This window comes from Anolis carolinensis, chromosome 4 (genome assembly GCF_035594765.1).
Source record: "Anolis carolinensis isolate JA03-04 chromosome 4, rAnoCar3.1.pri, whole genome shotgun sequence".
In the NCBI taxonomy this organism is placed as follows: Eukaryota; Metazoa; Chordata; class Lepidosauria; order Squamata; family Dactyloidae; genus Anolis; species Anolis carolinensis.
This window is the reverse complement of record NC_085844.1, coordinates 201,564,692-201,583,880: the sequence shown is the minus strand read 5'-3', so window position 1 is coordinate 201,583,880 and position 19,189 is coordinate 201,564,692. Positions and strand designations below refer to the sequence as shown.

The 19,189-nt window shown below is 39.4% G+C and overlaps 1 protein-coding gene across 3 annotated transcripts in view; it reads left to right on the top strand.

Annotated features, from left to right (window-relative positions):
• pigr (polymeric immunoglobulin receptor) overlaps positions 1 to 17,779 on the top strand; it is a 28,022-nt gene extending 10,243 nt beyond the window's left edge. The window contains exons 2-12 of one of the 3 annotated variants that reach the window (XM_062978600.1): positions 1,191 to 1,269; positions 4,330 to 4,430; positions 6,040 to 6,378; positions 8,180 to 8,506; positions 8,733 to 9,056; positions 9,633 to 9,953; positions 10,837 to 10,960; positions 11,580 to 11,698; positions 13,494 to 13,622; positions 13,789 to 13,847; positions 16,607 to 17,779. In XM_062978600.1, coding sequence (XP_062834670.1) covers positions 4,370 to 4,430; positions 6,040 to 6,378; positions 8,180 to 8,506; positions 8,733 to 9,056; positions 9,633 to 9,953; positions 10,837 to 10,960; positions 11,580 to 11,698; positions 13,494 to 13,622; positions 13,789 to 13,847; positions 16,607 to 16,693 — 1,890 coding nt within the window. In that variant the 5' untranslated portion in view covers positions 1,191 to 1,269; positions 4,330 to 4,369 and the 3' untranslated portion in view covers positions 16,694 to 17,779. Of the gene's footprint in view, positions 1 to 1,190; positions 1,270 to 4,310; positions 4,431 to 6,039; positions 6,379 to 8,179; positions 8,507 to 8,732; positions 9,057 to 9,632; positions 9,954 to 10,836; positions 10,961 to 11,579; positions 11,699 to 13,493; positions 13,623 to 13,788; positions 13,848 to 16,606 lie in introns of all 3 variants that reach the window. The other 2 variants (XM_062978598.1, XM_062978599.1) reach the window with 2 other exon arrangements.
• The last annotated feature ends 1,410 nt before the right edge of the window (positions 17,780 to 19,189 follow it).

Genomic DNA, 19,189 nt, shown 5'->3' with positions numbered 1-19,189 from the left:
AGAGAAATGACATCCATGGCATTCTCTCCATCAACTGAACTAGTGGGGAAAAAAAGATGGCAAGATTTGTTCTTGACAAACCCATGCTTGTTCCTACTGATCATTGCATTGCCATCTTGGAAACAAACTCCTCTATAATCTGGACTAATATTTTTGTGGTATTGGAGTAAGGCTAACTGGTTTGTAGTTTCCAAATCTTATTTTTTGCCCTTTTTTAAATAGAGAATGGCAATGTTTGCCTTTTTCCAGTTCTTTGACACCTCACTTGTTCTTTAATATTTCTCAAAAATCATGGCAGATATTTCCAAGAGTGACCACTTCAGAAAGTGTCTTCAGTGCTTTAGTTTGCAGTTCATCTGCCTCTGCAGATATGAACTCATTTTGGTTAGGTACCGTAACTGATTCCTGACTAACTCCTTAACAATTTTGATTTGCACTCCAGATTTCTTACCAAGGTCCCTTGTTTTGAAGAATGCCAAAGGCTTGTGGTACTGGCAAGTTTCATGATCTTAAGCAGTCGTTGAGGATAAAATCTAAGATAAACACTGCTCTCTGATCCTTGTTATTTTTTCCTGATAAGTGATGAGGAGTAAAGGTTAGATATGCTGCAAATTTAGAACAGAAACCTTGTCAGGATTTTAAGGAGTGTTTTCTGGCAGCTAGTGAGGTACTTAGAATACTGTCCCCTTTCTTCCTCAGAATTGTAAGTAAAAGGAAGCAAGGACCAATCTTTTCTAGGGGGTGTAAAGGGGTGGACTATAAAAGCTAACACTGGGGAGATATTTGAAGAATACTCTGTTGGTAGTTGTATGCATAACCACATTAGAACTGGATATGCTATTTGTGGAGACATTTACTCCTTTTTGGTATCAACCCCTGAAATACAGAAGGGAGTGAAAGTAGTATACATTGGATGAGCAGTGTGTGCAGGCTGGGGGGGGGGGGGGGGGAGGAGGGGGAGGTGGATTTTAGATCCATATTTCAAGACACTCCAAAGCTGCTGAAACACTGGGAGGCTCTGAGGTTCTGATCCTGCGCATTACAGAATCAGCATAAATCTAATTGATCAATCAAATTTTATTTTGGCATGCTAATATGAATGACATAGGAGTAAGACACTAACAGGCCCTGGCCAAAAATTTATATGTTGATTTGAGAATACAGTCATATTCTTTTCCATTATGTTTAAGGACCTCAGGATAGCAATAATCCAAAAGAAATGAGACGGCAACAATGCACCAGTTCCAGCTCTGATGTTTTTGTCTCCATGTAAGAACCCTAATCCCACATTATATGAAATCTGGAAAAATGGATTCTGCATACCTAAGCATCAAAATTAAAATACAGTAGAGTCTCACTTATCCAACATAAACGGGCCGGCAGAATGTTGGATAAGTGAATATGTTGGATAATAAGGAGGGATTAAGGAAAAGCCTATTAAACATCAAATTAGATTATGATTTTACAAATTAAGCACCAAAACATCATGCTATACAACAAATTTGACAGAAAAAGTAGTTCAATACACAGTAATGCTATGTAGTAATTACTGTATTTACGAATTTAGCACCAAAATATCACGATGTATTGAAAACATTGACTACAAAAATGCGTTGGATAATCCAGAACGTTGGATAAGTGAGACTCTACTGTAGTTGGAAAAACTTCTTATAATCCTTGAGAGTACACATTTATACATGACCACTGCCCACTAGTGGTTCAGATCGGCTCATTACCACACAAGGAAAACGCTGGTCCATTCAATGTCTAAATGCCATGTAAAGCATTTATTGTCTCCAACCTTGAACCAATTAACGAATAATTTGATGAACGTAGAACAGACAAATGATGTTTAACAACGTTTATTTTAACCCACCAGAGGAAGTCCATTTGAATATCATTGCTGAGTGAAAAGGAAAAGTTCTGTTTGTTCTGGGAACTTCTTCCATCTCCCTGTCTGGCATTTTTTTCACTGATTTGAGGAACTGATCCTTTCCATTTCCTTTTAAATGCAAAGCATTGGCTCCCTTACTAAGCAAGAGAGCATTTCTGGTGCAGATGATATGCAAAGGCTGCCGTTTTGTATGCACCACTAAACCTAGACGCAAATTCATGAAGCAGATTTAATCAAACTATAAGCAGACAATTTATTCGCCATCTGTAACACATGTAATAATACTTGCCCTCCTTACAGTGCTCATAACTGGTATTCTGTTAATGACTTATCTGTGTGAGTTATCCTTCAGGAATGAGTGGACATTTTTGTTCAGTGGAAAATACAATTTTCAGCTGAAGATTGTGGTTGTACACAGGGCCGGCCGGAGATAATTTTGATTGTGAAGCGGGGGTGCTGAAAAGCGCCCCCGCCACCGGCCCCGCCTCCCGTGCCCTGGCCCCGCCCAGCGTGCCCTGGCCCCGCCTCCCACGCAGCGTGGGAGGCGGGGCCAGGGCGAATAGTGCGGGAGGCGGGGCCAGAGTTGGCCCCGCCCCCCACCCAGCGTGCCCTGGCCCCACCTCCCACGCTGCGTGGGAGGCGGGGCCAGGGCACGCTGGGCGGGGGCAGCGGCGCCAGAGTTGTCCCCGCCTCCCACGCTACTCCCGCTCGCCCGTCTGGCCTTTTCTAGCGATTTCGGCCTGGAGGGACCTCCGCTGCAGTCTGGCCAGCTAGAAAAGGCCAGACGGGCCAGGGTGCACTGGGCGGGAGGCGGGGCACCGTCAGGGCGGTGCCCCGCCTCCCGCCCAGCCTGACGGCGCCCCCCCGGACCTGCGCCCGAGGCGGCAGCGTCAGGTGGCCTCTATAGTGGGGCCGGCCCTGGTTGTACATGTAGTGCCACAGTGCACCCATGCAAATGGGCACTGCACATTACGTTTCACATTTATTTGTACATTTGATTGACCCTGTTGCATTTTATTAATGCATAATTTTCATATAATTCTGTGAGTGTAAAGTTAGACTCTGTCTCCTTAATCTTGGTTGGTGTGATGTTTCCTTGGAGGAAATATGTTGAGTTCTTCCAACACTCAAGACAGCATTAATAAATATATTAACTTCTTTGATATTGTGATGGTGGTGAAGATAATGATAGGCAGCTATATACCTGGTGGGTACGTAACAGTTGGAGCGAGTCTTTTGGCATTCCAATCCCCAAAATATTTCAATTGTTTTTTGTTCAAACTTTATAGCTGATAAGTTTATTTCCAGATCACCCAGAAGCAATAACCTTGAGGAAGTTTCAAAGTAGGGATAGACAACCTAGGCCCTCCAATTGTTTGGACTCCCCAAATTCATGTCTCCTGACCATGGTAACTAGGGTTTATTGTAGACCAAGACCTATAGAGGACCTCAAGTTCCCTGTTTTTCCCCCCTCCAAAACCCAGCTTTCTCTATAGTTTTAATGAGATTGTTAAAAAGCCCTGCTTTTCAAGAGTGTATAGGGCAAGTATTTTTAACACATCATAATATGCTCAGCAGAATCATCAGCTTATAGCAAGTAGATACTTTTTCAGAGCAGTGATGTGTGCTTTTGCTACATGTACCTTATAAGTTTTATTATATGTTTACAAAAACAGAAATTTACAGCATTCATTAAGAAAGTAGGATTAGATTTAAACAAGGAAAACATGAATTAGTGTTGTCAAAGGCGTTCATGGCTGGCATCAGTGGGTTGCAGTGAGTTTTCTAGGCTGTATGGCCATGTTCCAGAAGCATTCTCTCCTAATACTTCTGGAACATGGACATACAGCCTGGAAAGCCCATAGCAACCCAATATGAATTAGGATTATACAAAAGTGAAAAGTGGATCGTTCCTCCCTATCCAGTCTATATGAGGAACTGGCGAGTTATTTTTGTGAAGAATGTATATAATAACATGCTGAAGTCATCCATAACAAAGCAGTAGTAGGATGATATTGTGGATCCTAACACATCAGCCTGCCAAAATCAACTTCACACATCTTCATATTAATTCCTCTCAAAAGTAAACTCCCAGTTTTTGACTGTATCGTACATCTATCATTTTAAAATAAGCAGAACATCAAGCCTTGATCTTTTAGGCTTCTGATCTAGAAGACTGCAAAATGAAGACTGTTCCCATAGAACACTTTCATTTTCTCCAGGTAAAGCTGAGATGCCTTCAAATGTGCTCATGATTCCTATTTTTTATCTTTAGGATTTTGGTGGGATATACTTCCAGGTTATTTGGCTGATTGAAGACTTCTTATTCTCTCTCTTCCCCCTCCCCCCTTCCCATTTTGCCTGTTTCATCTTTCTCTGTGTACATAAGCATAAGATAGTCTTCTTTATTTTACAGATATATTTATTTGTTTCAGTATATGCAAGGAACCTGGATCACAAATATAGGACCATTTCATGAAAATGGCTTTCCGGAGTCTCATCTTGTTGTTAACCATTGTGCAAGCTGAATCTGCAAGTGAGTATTTCAGCAACCGCTAGGGAAACTAAAAGCACCAAGCACTCATCTCTGCAGACTGTAAACTGAAACATTTATAAATGTTGATGTTGAACAATCCATAGTCACTTACAACAAAACAAACCCATAACAGTATAATATGCATTCATCTGTGTACATGTCAATCTCATGTATCCAGGGCCGTAGCCAGAAAAAAAATTCGGGAGGGGTTTTGAAAATTTCGGGGGGGGGGGGTTAACTCCTAGCACACACCCCTCCCCGCTACAAACCTGTCAATATCTGCTTGAGATAGTGCCTGGAGGGACTCTTAATGTTTTGTGTCTCATAGACTTAGCATGGGGATTTGGTTAACCAGTTAAAATTCATGAGTAAACCAGGTTTTTTTATAACCTGAAAAATTTGGGGGGGGGGGTTTGAACCCCTAAACCCGCCCCCTCGCTACAGGCCTGCATGTATCATAAAGAGGGAACCAAAATAGATCTGACATATACACTCATCTATATGTTGACCTCATGTATAAGTCAAGGGCAGGTTTTAAGACCACATTATGGATTTTTATATGACCCATGGATACGTCAAGAGTCCTTCCAGAAAGAAGGTAAAGCACAATGCCCTGGTGACCACTACCATGTCCTTGCCCAGGCATTCATGAAGGCCACCATACTGGAGAAAGTAGAGGCGGGTCAGTGCTTCTTTTAAGTTCTCTTAGGATGTCCTTTGCTCTTCTCTTTAGCCACTTTATTCAGAGAAGGGATGGTTCATTGTTAAATAAAAGTCAGGGTATCCTAATCACATTGATTTGTGGATAAATTGGCACAGATGCTGGGGGGGGGGGGTGACCTTTTTTGACTAAAATTGCTAAGCAAGAAGATCACTATCTCTGACTGTGGGCAGCTGTCATGAAATTCCTTTTATGGTAATTATTTGTCCCAGCTAGTGTGGTGTAGTGGTTTCAGCATTAAACTATGACTCTGCATCCACTGGGCAATATTGGCTAGGTCATATACTCAGCTCCATGTTGGGTTTGCTTTAGGATCTCCATAAGCTGGAAATGGCTTGAAGGCACATAACAACAAACTTGGCCTTGATGGTAGCTTTGTAAGTCAGTATTTACATACATTCTGTTCATTTGGTGAGTCTACTCTTATCAAGATCAACAACTGGATTTATGGAATTTACAGATATCAACTCTGACTTTGTTTAAATAGAATGTCTGTAACTAATTTAAGGAGGCAGTGATAAATTTGGCAGAATAGTATTAGATGTTACTTGGAATTATATGCCTATGATATTTTTGAATACATGTGTCAAGCTGCACCATAAACAGTTACTTCTTGAATAGAAAAGGCAAATGAACAATATAAGCTTATTAGTGAGGTACATAAATTTGCATTCAAATCTTTCTCTCTCCCTGCCCCCCCCCCCCCATGGAGATTCTATAGATATATACCATACTGTAGGTCAGAGCAGATAAACAGATCACATATTACTTTTGCATAGCATCTACAAGAACTGGGTTCAGTCTGATTGAAGATCTGATTGAAATAATTTGACTATTTCTGTAATTTTAGATCTCATCTTTGGTGACGTTTTCTTTTTCCTTCCTTAGTTTCAAATTCAAGTCCCATTTTTGGACCAAAGCAGGTGACTGGGTTGGTTGGAGGCTCTGTTACCGTGAAATGCTTCTACCCTCGTACGAGTGTGAATAGACATTCCAGGAAATACTGGTGCAAGGAGTCAACACAACATTGCTCTACTATCATTTCCTCTAATGGATATGTAGCTAGAGGTTTTGAAGGTAGAACTTCAATAATAGACTATCCAGAGAATGGATTATTCACCATAGAAATATCAAATCTGGTAAGAAGAGACATGGGACCCTACAAATGTGGCGTCGGTTTAAATGACAAAGGACTTTCCTTCAGAGTCAAGCTAGATGTTTCTGCAGGTACAAACATATAATATTATCTTATTTTCTGTACTATCCAATGTTGGAATAATGTTCAGACATTAAAATGTTAATGCTTCAATGTTGGCTTGAAAGACCTTCAGCTAAATTAAATCTGTTACATCCTTCCTAAACCTGGCGTCTTCCAGAGGTGTTGTACGATAAATCCCACCATCCTTAGTCAGCCTAACTCAGCATGGTAGTTGGGGAGAATTGGAATTGATCTTCATTTCACCTGGAAAGCACTGGGTTGGGGAGGGCAGGTCTGCTGTATCAATTTTTTGTTAGAAGGAAACTTCATTCGAAACATTGGTAAAGTGAGGTAGTCTCAGTTCATGTCTACATTGGATATATTAGCCAAGTGTAAATTTGTCTACAAGGCAGCCCAAAATTCAGAACTAATGTATTGAATCCAGGGACATTGTCCAGGTGGCCTGGGACTTTATCAGCCCCACTGGAGTATCACTGCCTTCATGTCACCACTGCTCCTGGAAGCCACAGAGGCCTACCTGAGGTACTGACTGTTGTGGATACTTCTGTTAATGACAGAATGAGGCACTCCTGAGATGACCTTCCCTCCCTTCTTGCTGGTCACATGGATACTCTGTTCTGACATTAGCAGTGGCACCTGCAACAACTGAAACCTTTGACAGAGTGCAATGGCAGCATACAATGACAGCAAATTGTGTTGAATCAGACATGATGCAGCTATCTAGAGTATCCTTTAACTTTTCTTAAAATAGGACAAACAGTTTTATCAGAATGGGCAATTGAAATGTCCTAGGATACTTCTACTCCAGTTCACTCATGGAGCCCCATGCTGCCCATCAAACAACGTATGGCGAATTATGGTGGTGAGCTGGGGGCCGCCGCCTACACACAAGCCATCCTTTGTTCCACAAGGAACAGCTGGGCTTTGGCGGAGCAGCGACGCCTTCCCAGGTGAGATGGGGAAGCGTCAGCTAGCAGCTGGGACCCTGGATTGCCCCGCTGCCACCATGATTTACCATGGGGGCTGGTGAATCATGGTGCTGGACCTCATCCATGTGATAAGTTCCAAAGTAAAATTAAACCCAGAAAAGGCAGGATACTCACTGCAAATCACTGTCCATTGTAAAGACAGAAGGGTTTTTTGGTTAGTGCAGTCAAGCCCTGTGAGTCCAAATAAAAGGCAGGACAGTAATTTCACATTATCTATTTAGGTTATTTATTAATTTATTCTGGAACGTTTGGCATCTTTACACAAATCTGGACATATTGTGAGTCTGAAGCCAACAAATTATGTAAGGAGGGTCACCAGTATCTCAATATATTTCCTGATTTGTACATAGATACATAGATAATTATATCAGAAATTGATGCAGACCTGGTAGTAGTATTATGAGATGTGCAGACCTGCTATACCTCAATACAGCATAAACAGGTGCTACCTGATGGAATGGTTACATTTCATTAGATATGGACTCATAGCACAGTAGGCCTTCCATGCTCACTAAGGTTAATGGTGCAGGACCCCCCTCCCCCAATGAAACTGGTAAAATTGCTATCCACGTTTTACCTCCAATGTGATTCTATGGTCAGCTTCTGCCAGAATTTGACCATAGAGTTGTGCTGGAGGGCCTGGAGATTCCTAAAGAGATCATTTTTATCAAATATATAAATAATTAGATGTGAAACCATTAAACATGTAAATAATTTATCACAGAAACATTGTGATAAAGTATGTAAAAGAATGCAGTGCAATATGGGATAGTAAAATGAAAGATGCAGCTAGTAATGATTGTTAATATCATTATACCAGGTTCCATATTACCTGAAGAAGCTCAGCTCTTTTATGCTGAACAGCATGGATCTGTGACTATAACCTGTGCCTTTGGTGCAAGAGCAAGTGGTAGGAATTACCTGTGCAAGATGACAAAGTACACTTGTGTCACTATAATTGACACAGATGGAAATATTGACCAATTTTATAAAGGAAGAGTTCTGTTAAGCAACCTGCAAATTCCTGGCTCATTCAATATCATTATGACTCAACTACAGAAGCAAGATTCAGGATTATACCTCTGTGGAACTGGGAACTATGGGGCAGAAGGAGAAACCAAGAAATTGGATATACATGTGTATGAAGGTGGGTAACAGCCAAGCTCTAGTTATCTTAAATTTGTCAGGTTTCATACCAAGGATCTGTTTAATTGTTCACATTCATACATTTGTGTTATACTCTAATATAGTATAAATATAGTTATGGTGTGGGCTGGTCCATGAGGTCACAAAGAGTTGGAAGCGACTGAACGAATAAACAACAGCAACATAATTATTAATCATGTATTTCCATACTCTTTACTTCTATCTAGAGGTTTTGGTTTCCAAACAACAACCAATACTAAATGGAGTCCAAGGTGGTTCAGTATCTGTTGAATGTCATTATGAACCAAAAGAGAACACCACAATCAAATCTTGGTGCAAATGGAAAGAAAATGAGTGTACCGTCTTAATAAACAACTTAGGAGATGTGCGGGATGACTATGAGGGAAGGATAGTGATGCATAATAGTCCAGAGAATGGCACTTATACCATCATATTGAACCAACTGCATAATGGAGATGAAGGATTCTATTGGTGTATGACAAGTGGAGAGCAGGAAAGGATATCATCCACAGAATTGAAGATTGTGCAAGGTACCAAACCAAGTTTCTTGTTTCTTAGATTTACATTTCTTTTGTCAAATACTGAAATGAATCAGCCCAACACATGCCTCAATTCTAAATATGATGACCTGTTTTCAAATGAATTTATTTCCTATTAATGCATATAACCCACATACAAGACCAAAATAGACATAACCTTTAAATCTTGATTTGCATTTTTTTGAGCAGGGAGCAAAAGAGAAGACTATCAGGGCAGCAGGGAGAGGTTCCTTCCTAATATGATCTAAACATCCCAAACAATATCTGCCCCTACCCTCCACATAACCATGAGTTTTAGTGCTCAGATCTTAGAATCACTACTTCCATCAACATAATTATGATTAGTGGAGGTATGTGATTTTGGCCAGAGAAAAGTGACAGTGAGTGAAACCATCAAAGTAATAATATGGTTGTGATATGCGATATTGACCAGAGGAAAGTGACAGTGAGTGAAACAATCAATGTGATGTTTGAACAAGCCATTAGTTTTACTGAAATTAATGATTAGGTTCTCTGCCTATTTGAAATTATTATGCATTTTACATTCATTTCCTTCTCTCTCTTCAGAAACAGGACAACCCAGTTTATCAGTAGATAATGAAATACATGCTGTTGCTGGCTCTCCACTGACTATAACATGCACTTACCCATGCAAATATGCTGATTATGAGAAATACTGGTGCAAGTGGAAGAACACTGGATGTGAACCTCTTATCGCATCTGAAGAATCCCAGGCTGGCTTAGTAGTTAGCTGTGATAAAGGCAGTAGGATTTTGTCTCTGAATTTTGACCAAACGTCCCTATCAGATCAAGGATGGTATTGGTGTGGAGTCCGAAAGGGAGGCCATTATGGAGAAACATATGCAACGTATCTGCAAGTGCAAGGAGGTGAGTCTCAGTTTTGATCAGAGGAACAACATGCAAGGTTATACTCTTTACGCTGCCCACTTTTAAACAGGTGGATTGGGGGTGTTAACTCTACACACTGGCCATATAATATGTGAGATATGCATCTTGTTCTTTATCTTTCTTTGATTATAGTGAGCTGAACAATAAAATGGTGTAACAATATGTAATCCTCTGTAATCCCCTCTCCAAATGATTTTTAAGTTGCATTGTTTAAAATATATATTTTGCATGTGGACTTGGCTATATTGAGTGAGAAAAAGCTACCAGCAAAAGGCAGTGGATTTCCCCATATTCTGTTAACAAACTAGGTGGAACTCTTATATATCCTTTTCTGAGAGTAAGTCCAGCATGGTTTAGTGGTTTGGGTGTTGGGCTGTGATTCTGGACACCAGGATTAAAATCTCTGCTCAGCCATGAAAACCCACAGGTTGATCCTTGATCAGTCATATTCTCTAGCCTCAGGGGAAGGTAAAGGAAAAACCCCTCTAAACAAATGTTGTGAAAAAAACCCTGTAATAGGTCTACCTTAAGTTCACCATATGCCAGAAGGCACACAACAGCAAAAACAATAATAACACACACACCCCCCCCCCCCAAGTTACAGGTACACACAAACAAAAACGAATTACCATAAGTTATTTTTCTTGCATTACAATCATAATGAAACTTTGGCTATATCTTCCTTGTTTGAAAAAGTACTTAATGACAAGTCACTCATTACTATAGTTAGTTACGTCCAAGTTCTTATTATTGTCCTTGATATTAGGCACAAGTTACTGATTCTCTGTCTCTTTTCTCCCTCTTTTGCCTTTTGTATTCTGATGTTCTGCTGAATGTTAATTATCCAAATACTTCTACATAGTACTTCGAAATGCTGAAGAACCTTCGAGACCCAACGAGGAACCCAGTGATGTGGTTTCTCAAAATAGGAACATTCCTTTAAACAATGCCAACAAGAAAGTCAACGATGATATTCCAGCCGACAGGTAATCCACTGTAAAAGCCTTGAAGGGGTCCAAGGATGGTACTATATATAATGAAACAAAAAAAAATCTGAAAGAAGCAGTAATCACATATTGTTAAAGCCTGGGGATCAACAAGTTAATTAACCATTTATACTTGGTGAGAGACAAAGGAGATGAAATGGTGCTGATCCCATGTAAATATGTAACTGCTTGAACTGCATAGAAGTATGCTATAGTTTTAAATTCAAATATACCATATGGCTGAAAGTTTGGAAAAATTACTAGTTGGACTGTAACTCTCAGAATCCCCAAGATCACATGGGAAGATTCTGGCACTATAATATGTAATCTGGAAGCTGAAGGAAATGTGCGGAGCAATTCCCGTCTGCTACCCTGGTCATGGCAGCTTCTCCTTCAAGCCAGGAGTTCCCTGTAACTTCTTTACTGCTTCATTAGTTTTGATTCCAGAACTTGCTAGGAGTAAAACATTTTTTAGGTAGGGAAAAGATTCTGAACTTCTCATGTCATTCATCTTTGTTCTTTGCACCAGCCTGCTGCTCTTCTGAAGAATATTGGTAAGTATGAAGTAACATGTGCATCATTATAAATTCTATACTAAGTCCATTCAACTTTTTTCCAGCCATAAAGAAAGTAAACACTCCACAATTCTTCTTTCCGTTTTACTCCCACTTGGAATCATACTTGTGCTTCTTGCCACTGCCTTTTTTGTTGTGAAATTCAGGCTTTTCAAGCATTCAGGTGAGTCCTAAATGGGATTTAATTCTCAATTTTATACCTATTGCTAAATTATAAATAGACTGAGCTAATATTGTTTCATTCCTGCAATTACAATTCCAGAGTTCCCTTTGCCATTTCTGTGGCTTTTAGCAGATAGTAAAAAAGACGAACCAGAAGCAAACATCTGATTTTTAAAACTGCTTCTGATAAAATCCTTAGCTTGCATGATCAGAAGGAAGGTCTGTTGTTGCTATCTTTTACATTTAAAAACTTCTTTTTAAAAATGCAGGAAGAATTGGCACAAAATTGATTGTGTTTTCATCAAAACATTTTTGCACAATATTTTTTGCACAAAACTCAGGTTTTTTTTTGTTAAAGACCCTCTTTTGAATTTCTTACCAAAAATTACAAAATTGCAAAAAAAAGAAAGAAAGAAAGAAAAGAAAGAAAAGAAGAAGAAGAAGAAGAAGCAGCAGCAGCAGCAGCAGCAGCAGCTGCTGCTGCTGCTGCTAGCAACCCAAAACCTATCCCCAAACAAACAAGGAAACAAACCCCACAAAATCTCATGTCAGTTGACTTGATGCACTGGGGGCAATCTCCCTGATAAGCAGTGAGAACATTAGAGTATCATATACTCTTTATATTTTTATCATAAAGGTATAGAGCAACCTTAGAGTGGTGATAGTGGGCAGAATGTGTGGGAAGGTCTTGAGTATGTCAGGGCACTTCCAGACAGCATGAAAACGTGGGTTTTAAATGGACTACAAAAAATCCCAGGACCTGAGAGCAGGTCCACACACAGACCTGTCAGTCCTGGGATTGGTTCCCCTGCTGTTCTCACTGGCTTTCTCTGTATCGGAACAAGATGGAGGGCAGACAGGGGACATCTGAAGGAAGGTTAATTTTTTTAAAAAAAATCTCCCTGTTATGCCCTGGATTGTCTATGCAAACATGCGAATAGATTAATATAAATATAAGCAGATTTGCATGTGTGCTTATGAGGTTCAGCACATAATGGAAGAAAAAAACTTCAGTCAGATTTCTCCCTTCCCCCAATTGTTCATTCAAGCCCTGTTTAATATTTAAAAGCTTAAATTAAAGAGTTTCAGAGAGTTCTAATTGCTCTCCATTCATGCTTTCTTTAAATCAGCTGTGTGTCCGTTTCATAGCCCGACCAGCTGTTTCAGGCTTTTAAAAAGAGGACATGTGCTGAAGCAGTCTCCGGGGGCTGGGGGTGGGGGAGAAGGAAATTACATGTTTTTCGCAAATGCAGGAATATACAGTGATGTGAATATGCACATTTTCCAGCTGGAGTCGGGATAAAAGGGACCTTTTTACCCCACTTTTTATGTCTGCCACAGCAAATCAGCATGGATTTACCACTAGTGTCATGTGACCACCCCCCTTTCAGCCCAATAACTTCTGTGTTTTAGGTGCTGTATAGATGGACTCTCAGTTTGGCCAGATTGGTTTGCATTTGAAAGATTCAACAGAGTATATCAGACCCTCTTGTCATACTGTATTTTGACCCAGACCACTGGTGGGACCACAAAGATAATAGAGTTTTATGTTTCTGTATGTGGGATCTCAAGTGATTGGAAGGCCATTCTATTGGCAGGCCTTTGTATTAACGACAAGGCACTGATTTCATCACGTTCGTGGTATATCAGATGTAGTTCCAAAAACATAGCATTATCTTCTATTGGAGTTCTTAAAAGAAGATTAGGTAGTCATAACATTTTAAATGTGATCATGTGCTAATGAAGAGTGGTGGCAACATGAACATTATACTGACTTTTTTCCCTCCTTGCTATAGATTTGGTCTCCGTTGGAAGCTACAGGACACATATCAGCATGACAGATTTTGAGAATGCAAGGCAATACGGGGCAAAGGACAATGTGTGCATGGCAGAAGCTCATGAGACCCAAATAGGGGACAAGGATGGTAAATGTCCTTATTTAAATATTGTTTAATTGCAACTTGGGGTTTGTCAGCAATGATGAAAGGTCAGTCATTCAGTAATGACATTTAAATGGTATAGAGATAATGAATATGTGGAATTTTCTGTTCTTTTCACATTCAATCACTTAATCACTTTCATTCTTTACAGATTATAACATTACTACCAGTAGTCCTAAAGAGGCTGGTAAATCAAAGAAGGCAAAAAGGGTAAGACCAATAAAAATTAACATTTTATATGGCAATTTGCTATGTAGTATCCAAGCTCCAAGAACCAAAACTCCTTTGAATAGTTTTGCTATCCTTATTAAATGTTGTTTTTCTGCACAAAAATGAAGAATTGTCTTAATAGAGTCATAATTGTTTAGACATTTGAAGAATATTATTAGCCATTAAGTAGTGATACTACAAATAGAGAAACTTTCAGTAATTACTGAAGTGGAGTTTGGGGGATTTTTAAAATAAACTGTCTAGAGGAAAATAAGAATGAATCTCATGTATTTTTTAAAACTATGTATGGATAGCTCTTCTGTATGCACTTCATATGCATGTGGAATGAATACTTACCAAACTTCCTTGTACAAACTCTTGGTGGCATGGCATCGCTGTTCCTATTCTCTCAATTACATGATGTAGAACAATGGGTTTCACAACATGACATCAGTTCACACAGATTTTGTTATATTATGTAACAAGAAAAAAAGGAATGAAGACAAAGCTTGGTGACTTACATTTGGGTAACATTACTGAATATTCCACAAAGAGGTCTGTAGTATCTCCCTGTGCTCCTCAATAGCAGCTAGACAGCATCAAGGTACAACTCCATCACTGACTAAAAGAGACATTGATTATCTTCTGGAGTATGCCTCGGCACCATGCACATGTATAATAAAATGGCTGAGCGGGGAGCGGAGAGGCTCCTTCTTTAGGCAGGGGGGGATCATTTTAATATCCCAGCTCTACCACCAATATAAAGAAGGCACTGACACCAAATATATCGTACCCACTCCACTCTACTCATGCTCACACGCAAGCACACGTATGTGAGAGGCAAGGATATACCGTTTGATTTTAGATTTTCTTTTAAAATGGTAGCTGCCACCAACCTAAAATTTTATTTATTTATTTATTTACAGTATTTATATTCTGCCCTTCTCACCCCGAAGGGGACTCAGGGCGGATTACAATGAACACATATATGGCAAACATTCAATGCCAACAGACAAACAACATTCAGTTTTAGACAGACACAGAGGCATTTTTAACATCTTTCCAGCTTCACGGTTCCGGCCACAGGGGGAGCTGTTCCTTCACCGTCCATTGGTGGCTGTTCTTCCTCTTCTTTTCCTCGTGAGCAGTTTTATGGTGTTGTAGATTAGTTAAATTAGCCTTCCGCATAAAGCGTACCTTAAATTTTCCCTACTTGACAGATGCAACTGTCTTTTGGGGCTGCTAGGTCAACAGCAAGCTGGGGCTATTTTTTTTTTTATGGTCGGAGGCTTAACCCGACCCGGGCTTCGAACTCATGACCTCTCGGTCAGTAGTGATTTATAGCAGCTGGTTACTAGCCAGCTGCGCCACAGCCCGGCCCCTAAAATGTCTTTAGGATTTTTGTTGTTAAATGTGTCTGAGGCAAATTTCTCCCATTCCCTGCCCACACTGTTTCTACCCCTGACTCCCAAACTGATGTTCACTATGAAGCTTTTCTGTGGTATTTTATTGTTGTATTGCTGGAACTTTTATTAAGGCTTCTTGATGGAAAATATACACTGTGGAGGCTCTTGAAAGTTGAAAATAAAAAAAAAATATTTTCTTAAAAACAGGCAAATAATTATTTCAGAGAGGTTCATAAGCGTTAATCGGTTACAGACATTCTTCAGCTTAACTTAGTTGTATGTTTCAGTTACTTCACTTAGTTTCAAACAGTTCCAACCAATCTATCTATTGGTCACAAAAACCCTCGCTCTATTTGCTGAGAATAGTCATGAGTTCCCCTGGGTTGTTAATTAACTCTAACCTAGAGTCCTTCTATTAACCAGCCAAATAGTGAGAGTCAATCCCTTGAGTTATCTTCCCCTCAAGAGATCCAAACTGCCTGACCTAGCCTGTCAGTTTCCACAGCTTTCAGTTCTCTCTCACACACACTCCCAACTCCAAAACCGAACTGGTCTCTTCAAACCCTAAAACAGAACTCTCTCCTTCAAACCCTCAAACAACACCCTCTGGAGCTCTTTTTTTTCCTCTGCACTCTAAGACTTGGCTCCTCCCATCTGCTCTGGTTGGCCAATCCTAGGAGTCTCTCTCTAAGCTACTCCCCCTTTCTAACTACACTCAAGATGGCTGCCTGGCATTCCTCAACAAAATGGAGGCTTGCCCCACTCACTGTTACCCAGGCTTCATCCCAGGCCTAATAGGTAAGGTTCACTACAACATGCCATCAAAAAACCAGGAGAAAAGAATCAGTTTTCACCTATATAGAATTACATCATACATTTTTTGACAAAGCTCTTATGTGCTACTGACGGTCTCAGTCCTAATGGATCTCAATCCATCTCTGTTGTTTAACGTTGCTGGACAGAAGGAAGAGGAGAAGGCAGCAACTGTGCAATAAGGACTTGCTCTTGTCTCCACTGATGTTTGCTAGCGAGAGGAAGAGTAGGTTATTGGGTTATTGTCCTTCTCTCTCCCCTTCTCTTTCATGAACTGTAGTAGGATGACAGGCAGCCCCCATTGCTTTGTCATCTCCTTTTGTCCTCTTCGCCTTTACAGCCATTTATTTAACAGCTATAGCAGAGCTGCCATGGGGCTTGAAAAAGTCTCTACAAGGTTTGGCAGCTGCAGTGTGGGTCCCATCCATGTACGCCAGGCAGGATTTTGACTCAAGTGTTGTCTCACGATGCCTGCTCTGCCTTATTGCTCCTATTCCTGGTCCCATGAAATAATGCTGAGATTTCTATTCGTTCTTCCAGAACTCCAAAGAGGATGTCGAGATGGTTTATACCACATTCCTGCTTAATTCTGAGAACATCCCACCCAGAGGCTCTCAACAACAATAGATCTTAGAAGCTCAACAGCTTGGTGATGAACACTATCAAAGACTGGCAAAAGCAGTTACGTAGCACTAATCATCATACAGACAGGTTGTGATTAGAATAACTGAACAGACAATTATATCAATTGAGATTGCCTTGAGATTTAAATTAGATTATATTATTTTCCTAAATAGTTTCACTGATGATGCAATAGAGTGCATAAAGATCAAAATATATTTCATTTTGAAAAAAACTTAATTCCAAACAAATAAAAAGTGTGATTTTGTTTTTAAAAACAAATGAACCTGTGAAATGTAACTAGCAAACTAATGAAATGTTGTAACATTTTATATTTATTCAGTGTACTCATCTTGTGTACACATGAGTGTGTACTCATCTTGCCAGTCTATTTACATACACAAAAAATATGTAGGGAGTTTAATCAGAATTTAATCTGAGAAAAGAGAATATTAATTAATTAGATGATTTTTTAAAAAAAATGAATCAAAATAATTGAACACACACGTTTACTAATCATTTTAATGACATATTTGGTGTCTTGGTCTTTCTACAAAGTATTCAACACAACATATCTAGGATTATGTTATTTTAACCTCACCAGACTTTTTAGTTTCTTAGTTTGTAAATTCGTGACTGACCCAGAATACCGAAAGACTCAAAAGTGTGTTCAGTATTTTGTGCCCCATGCTAGCTGGGTAATTCTGGAAGTTGGATTTAGCAGTTGATGAGAAATGGATAAAGAGAACAATGAATCTCAAAATAATAATGCAATAGACTTAGACATATATGGTTGGCATAGTGGTTTCAGTTTTCGACAAGGATTCTGAGAGACCAGGGTTTGATTTTTTGCTTTTGAGCAACATTCTCTCAGCCCTAAAAGGTTATGGCAAACTCTTTCTGAGCAACTCTTTCCATGAAAATATAATAGGTTTGCCTTACGGAAATTACTTCAAGTGGGAAATGCTTAAAAGCAAGAAACAACATTCCTTGGAATCAGTGACTTTATAATTTAGATTATTGTATGTGTAATCTACAATGTTTTTGATTATTGTTTGTTTCATCAAATAAATGTCCTAATTCAAGTACAAACTCTGAGTCTGTAGTTTTTATTAATACAGTAGACTCTCGCTTATCTTCACTTATCCAATGTTCTGTATTATCCAACACAGTCTGCCTTTTAGTAGTCAATGTTTTTGTTGTTGCAATGTAAATGTTGCAATGATTTGATGCTAAATTCGTAAATACAGTAAGTACTACACAACGTTACCCTGCACTGAACTGCTTTTTCTGTCAATTTGTTGTAAAACATGATGTTTTGGAGCTTAATTTGTAAAATCATAATGTAATTTTATGTTTAATAGGCTTTTCCTTCATCCCTCCTTATTATCCAACATTTTCGCTTATCTAACATTCTGCTGGCCCGTTTATGTTGGATAAGCGAGACTCTACTGTACTTCTGAAAGTGAAACAAACACTCCGGGGTTGAGAAAGGTGGGGTAGAAATGTGGTAAATAAATAAATAAATATGCTAAATTACATAATGTTACTGAATATGGAACAGTTACAGATTTGTCCCTCTGGGCTACAAATCTGTAACTGCAATTTGGAATACCAGCCCTTATTATCATTGCTAAATCCTTTTCCTCGGTTTGTAGATCTGCGTGTACATCTGTAGACATGCTTAACACCCAGGTGTATTCCAGTTTGCTTGGAAGTTCCATTGAGGCAGACGTGTTATACAACGCTACGGCTTTAATCTGCCAACACTGACCCACACTGACTCATGTTTGCCTTTTATTTACCTACTTATTTAATTGCAGTATCAATATGCTTCCTTTCAATAATATTCTCAAGGGAGTTTTCAGCTTAATACTCATCTCAGTATCGCCTTAGGTAACGAAATGTTTGCACCATTTAATTCAGATCGCAGGTTAGTACAGGATGTAAATTCCACCACCCACTATTGAGATGAGTAAAATCTCTCAGATGCATCAGTGTGTATATTTGGAGAAAATCCTTATATATTTTAATAGTGGAGAAGACATCAGTCAGCTCCCACCAGGAATCTCAATTTCTATTATTACTGGTTTTAAAAAATAATTACTCATTTCTATTGTGCATTTTTTGGTTCCTTAAAGTATAACAGCATTAATAAACCAACACCATCTCATATAGAAAAACAAGGGGCCAGAAATATTTGAAATATTGTAGGGGGTTTTTTTTCTATTGTAGTGCCATTTTCTTTCAAACTATGTATAGCCAATTTAATGTTATGGGTGTCCTGGCAAAATATCACAGAAATCTGACTTCTACAGTAAGTTGCCCTGAGGCAATACTTATTCAGAGTTTTGAACTTGACAGAGGAGGGTTAATTGCCCCAGGGCTTTCCGTGATGTTTTATAAGGGCCTCCAATGATTTCACAATCTTAAGTCTGCTGAATGTGGCAAAGGCAGACTTCCCCGCGCCCAGGAAAAGATGATGTAAACTAGATGTCTCAG